The sequence below is a fragment of the Olea europaea genome, chromosome 11, assembly GCF_002742605.1.
Source record: "Olea europaea var. sylvestris chromosome 11, O_europaea_v1, whole genome shotgun sequence".
Taxonomy (NCBI): Eukaryota; Viridiplantae; Streptophyta; class Magnoliopsida; order Lamiales; family Oleaceae; genus Olea; species Olea europaea.
Window position 1 is genome coordinate 4,993,876 of NC_036247.1, and position 5,254 is coordinate 4,999,129.

At 36.6% G+C, this 5,254-nt stretch overlaps 1 protein-coding gene across 1 annotated transcript; it reads right to left on the minus strand.

Moving 5' to 3' along the window:
- Nucleotides 1–353: 353 nt before the first annotated feature.
- LOC111403085 lies at nt 354–3,852 on the minus strand. The gene is made up of 5 exons (XM_023031453.1): nt 3,418–3,852; nt 3,189–3,284; nt 2,591–2,719; nt 1,032–1,152; nt 354–875 (listed from the first exon to the last, which is right to left on the minus strand). Exons 1-5 carry the CDS (start codon nt 3,442–3,444, stop codon nt 625–627), a joined length of 624 nt encoding a protein of 207 aa, XP_022887221.1. The 5' UTR covers nt 3,445–3,852; the 3' UTR covers nt 354–624.
- Between the last annotated feature and the right edge of the window lie 1,402 nt (nt 3,853–5,254).

Sequence of the window (5,254 nt, forward strand, 5' to 3'; positions counted from 1 at the left end):
CACCAGACTTCATATTTACTTCAATTGAGGTCACTTCATCATCCAACTAACTTCAATTGACAGGAGAATACTATCACCGATTGAATTATTAAGTTTTGTGCTTTGTCTTGCCTTTTCATTTCTTTAGTGCAATTTTGTTTGAAACTGGTGGCCTTTTCTTCTTTTACTTCACATAGACATAGCTTTTCGTCTCTTTAATAGCTGGAAGTTCTCCAAATGTACGAAAAGATGGAGGACTTCGTACCATAGGGTTGAAGTTCTAATCATTAGGTTATGGATGAAACTTCGGGCTTTTTATGAGTTGTGCAAGTCTTTATTTTTATAAACGAGATTCAATTCAAGTCAAGTAGGAATAAGAGTTAAGTATGACAATCTTTAGGATGTCTCTACTACATGCATCTTTGACCGGGCGTAAACGATCATGCCTCTGAAAGCATTTGTTACAAGCCGAAGGAAAGGCAGCTTGGATAAATCTTCTGCTAATGCTAACATCTCTTATCTCATTTTTTACTTACCGATTCGGTAAAGTGTATAACCTATCGGTGGGGCAAAGAGTAGCTCGATCGAAAGCGAGAGGAGAAGTTTGGGTCTGGTGAAGATGAACTCCAGACTTCCCTTTAACGCTTATCTAATGTTCAAAAAGCTCGTATCATGGTGATCACTAAGTATCTCGTCCCATGGGGAATTGCGTTTGCCATTGGAATTAGTCACATTTTTTGGATCTTCTGAGAAATCTGGATGCAGTGTTGGTGTTGATTCTACTTTCTCATTAAAAAATACGAAATCATTTGGGTCATCTTCCTCATCACTCTCAAGCCAACCAAAGCAAGGTAGACGATGCCTTCCATGAATTTTCATTTGGGTCATCTTTGATTCTGCAAAGAACATTCTTTTCAAATTTCATGAATCATCTATATTTCGAAATCCTAATTTCATTTTAAAATCCAATGAATTGTGTGGTTAAAATTGAATTTGATAACCGAAGTGAGTTTTTGAATAATGAGAGCCAAACAGGGGCGAAATACTACCACCTTTTGCGCATGGAAGTTGTGACACAGAAGAGGACCCAACAGCATCTAGAAGAGCGCCGTCAGCTGTTTCAGTAACTTGAAGGGAGTCTGTAGCTACACAAGAAGCCTCAGCTGGTGCATCCTGGAAACAAAAAAGAAAATGAAAAATAAAAAATTAAGTCATATAAATTGCACTCAGAATGATAAACGACAGGAACCTGGACATTTTAATGCAGCCTTGTTGGTCCCAGAGCGTAGTAAAGCCGTTCGTATAATCAAAAACAAGATTGCAGAAATTTAAAACAAGAACATAAGGATTTTTCACCCTTAAAGGGGTCTGGATGTTCGGTCAATGCCCTACTTACCCGTTGAGTATCTGCCAAGAGATATAGTTCTAAATCCACTAGTATCAAAAAAGAAATTATACAAATGTATGAAGAAATCAGGGATTTCTTTAAGTTCCTTCTATCCTCTCTATACACAAATCAATAGCCAAAGAAATTTCTCACTGATTATGCTAAACAACCCTCAATCTTATCAAAACAGAGATTACATCACAAAGACGAAGGGTTACTAATTTTCAGAAAAATCCTAACTCACACAACGAGAAAGAACTTTCGAGAAAAAAACATAATGCAGTAAGTCACCCCAAAAATGAAACGACCAAGTACAATATCTATCCAGGTGAACCGGTTCAAATCCAAAGTTATAGGTAAGCCACGTGTGCGGCAGATCACAGCCCTTTAATGGAGGCAAAAACGCGTTTAATAACTGGGCCGAATTATTTCAAAAAAGTTTAATTAGCCCAACATGCCAGAAATAGTGAGGCTGCCCAAACATATAACAAGCCTTGACACAAGCATCTAAATTACACGAAAATCTGATGGAATTAATTCATAAAGTGGTTTTTCTCTCAGCTTCGGTTAACTGTTATAAAGTGGTTTTTATCCCTGCTTTCTTCCCAAATAATACAGAGAACAGGATATCAATTTATTACTTTTGATTCGACTTTCCTCCTCTTTAAGTTGTTCCATCTCTAAACAGCAAAACGGCATTTCTTAGAGATAGATAAGAAAGGACATATCCTAATACTTTGTACAAAACTCAAGATTATTAAGGCTCTTCAGAGAAGAACAAGCAATTAAGCACATGTTTGACAACCATTATTTTTTAGAGAAATGCTACCTGCACAGGCTCTATTGCACAGAGCCTGTACAGGTACATACACATGGGGTCCACCCCCCATGCGAAATGCCCTGTACAGGCTGCACAGGGCCCGTGCAGGAGGCTTTTCTCTATTTTTGAACTCTTTTTTTTCTACATACTTATTTTTAACCACACAATCACACAATAAAATATTAATCTAAAACTTTTTTCCTACTTTCAACTCCTGGTGCATATAAACACCTCATTACTACTTTGCTTCTTTTGATTTATATTTCAAGAGAAGGGCAAGTTCCACGAAAATTGACCATACATAATTAGAAAATTCAAACTCACCATCAACAATAAGAGAAGTTCAATGCACCAAGCGAAACCATAACTAGGTAAAGAAATACAAAAGTGCCATCAATCGATACCTTCGTGTGGTTTTCATGTCGTGCACTTTTCTCTTGATTATTTCCTTCTGCACTGCGAAAAATTGCCTCAATTAGTTCTATGTAGGAGTTATCCTCAATGAAACGCCATCCTTCATCTCCACCGTATTCCTTAGTTAAGAAAATGCAAGTAAAATATTAACCATGTATAGTCATTTCATAAATGACAATTAATCTTGCATATTAGCATCCATAGCCACGTAACAAATACACACGCAAGCAAGAGAGAAATAGTCATTTGTAGATCAAATTCTCAGGTAGAGTGATATTTTTATTTCTTTTATTGTCAATTCTACACTACTCTACTCCCTATGCATTTTCATTCATGTTGAAGAAATTTATTTTAGCAGTAGCAAAAACGATAACAACAAGCTCAGTTCTCATTGTTTACCCTTTTTCTTTTTCAATTACGTTGTCAATAAATTCGACGAGCAATTTATTGTCGAGATGCATATAAAACTGAATAACTTAAATAAAGTAAAGCCCAACTGAATTTTTCTCTTTATTTCCCTCTTCTTCTTTTTTTTTTTTATTTTTGGTTAGGGCTAATAGAAAAATGAAAGAAAGAATAAGAAAGAACCTTGAGAAGTTCTTTTACTGTCTTCCGTACTATCTCTTCCGAGAAGCCGAATGAAGTCATGGCGTCAACAGCTGCGTCAATCCTCATTAATCGTGGCTAAATATCAAAACCAAAATAATAAACGAAGTAAAAATTAGAGAAATCAATCAGTAAATAAACAAGAAGTAGGCAGAAAAACGAAAAATTCAAAAAATAAGTGATGCGTGATGAAAAATAAAAATGTAAAAACCTTTCTGGGTCTTCCTCTTGGTGCCATCGTTGATGCTTCACGCTATAAAAATGAAAAACACACTAAGATCTGACGTTACTGACGCCGCCCAAAGAGGTTGTTGAATTTATTTATTATTATTTTTTTTTTATGAATTTAAACCCTAAGTTTGAGCCCACATCGGCTTAAAAAGAAGAAAACAAACGAAAAGAACGGAAAAATTGAAAGAGACGTTCAATCTGAGTGAAGTTCAAAGCAGGAGAGCTCCAACAGACGAAACTTGTGTGTATGCATGCCTGTGCGCCTGTGCATATGTGCAAACAATAAGACAGTACGTTATATATTGTATGACAAATGGCATTCAACCACCGTTTGAGCATTTTTCTTTTCGGATTTTCTAATTGTGATTTTTGAATAACGTGAGGGTTAAAAAGTATACAAATTTTTGAATTTACATGTTGTCTCGCGCGGGTAGTCGCTAATAATTAAAAAGAGATCAAACGATTGTGTAAGGAACAAATCTCTTGAGACAAAGTCTCAAAAAGAGGTATTTTATTGATGATGATTTACAATTGGAACTAAACAGAATGCCTCCAAGGGGCGTAAGCATACGAGTACTAAAAGAAATGTTTAAGTTTAAACTAAAAAATTGAAATTGCATATTCTCTGTTTGAGAGTGTTTGATTCGGGAGTTTTTTTCTCTTTGTCTTCTCTTCCTTTTATATTCCCTTGATGATTTCTTCGTGACAAACCGCTTGAAAATTGTTTGATTGCTTTATAACTACCCATTTTCTTTATGGTGGCTAACTTGTCGTGGAACTGCCGTCTCTAACTGCTGCCACTACTCTTTGTCATTCAACCGCCTTCAACTGGGTTCCTTGAATCGTGGAATGTGATAAAGTTATTCAATAACTGCTTCAATAACTGCATTTCTGGATAACCATAACATTTTATGTTTGCTAAGATCCTGGACGATTTGAAGGTATGGGCGAAAACAGGGTCATCGCTCTGGGCGACTGTAAGGCACTCCATTCGCTCAGATCTTGGGCGTCTTGCAAGTTTGGGCGATGATGTTACTGTGTTCGTGGGCTTCCATTGCATTCATTAATAACCCTGTCTGGACTTTTATCCTGAATTGTCCAATTGAGTTTCATTCTTTGGGCTATTTGATTTGGAAATTCCTCAATTGGGCTATTCGATTTGGGCTGCATTTTTAGTGTGTCAACAATTACCCCCCAATATGGCAAAATTAATACTAATTATTAATCTTTGCCATATTCACTTTATATTTTCCAGCAATATTTGAAAATCCCAAAAATTTCAATCATTATTTACTTCTACAATCTGAAAAAGTGCAACGTTACAAACCCTTATAAACCAAAAGGACACGCCATTTCATTGCACCACTTGACCACGTCTATACTTCGCGCTTCTTCCTTGCTATTTTATTGTTCATCTTCTTGCTTTTCTGCTACGTTTCCCAGGCAAACCTTGTCAAAATTGTATTTTGTTTCCAATGGCCACTTCAAAAACTCAATCTGATGATTCCTTTAGTTTCGAAGATTTTCAGAAACTCCTTACTAGGCCATATGTAAATCCAAACTTCCTTACACAAGTTAGTGCTGACCTCAATGAATTCTACTTGGGTCCATCATTCAATAATGCCGAAGCCGTCGAACAAGTGGCGGTGGGCCAACTGTTCCCTTGCACTCATAGCCCTCCATTCCTGAACTCTTTGCCGCTGAGGCCGATTCGCGAAAAAGGTATTCGCACTTGGATTTCTGATTTATTAGAAATCGCTCTTCAACCCCCAATTTTTGACCCAGTGCTTTTTCCTATTGCTTTAAGTTTTTGGTCT

Excerpts from the sequence above, each read along its gene's own strand:
- LOC111403085 (XM_023031453.1), bottom strand. The coding sequence starts at position 3,444 with ATGGCACCAAGAGGAAGACCCAGAAAG. Across the intron at positions 1,153-2,590 it reads GACATGAAAACCACACGAAG|GATGCACCAGCTGAGGCTTC; the intron begins GTATCGATTGAT and ends TTTTGTTTCCAG. Across the intron at positions 876-1,031 it reads ACAACTTCCATGCGCAAAAG|AATCAAAGATGACCCAAATG; the intron begins GTGGTAGTATTT and ends TGTTCTTTGCAG.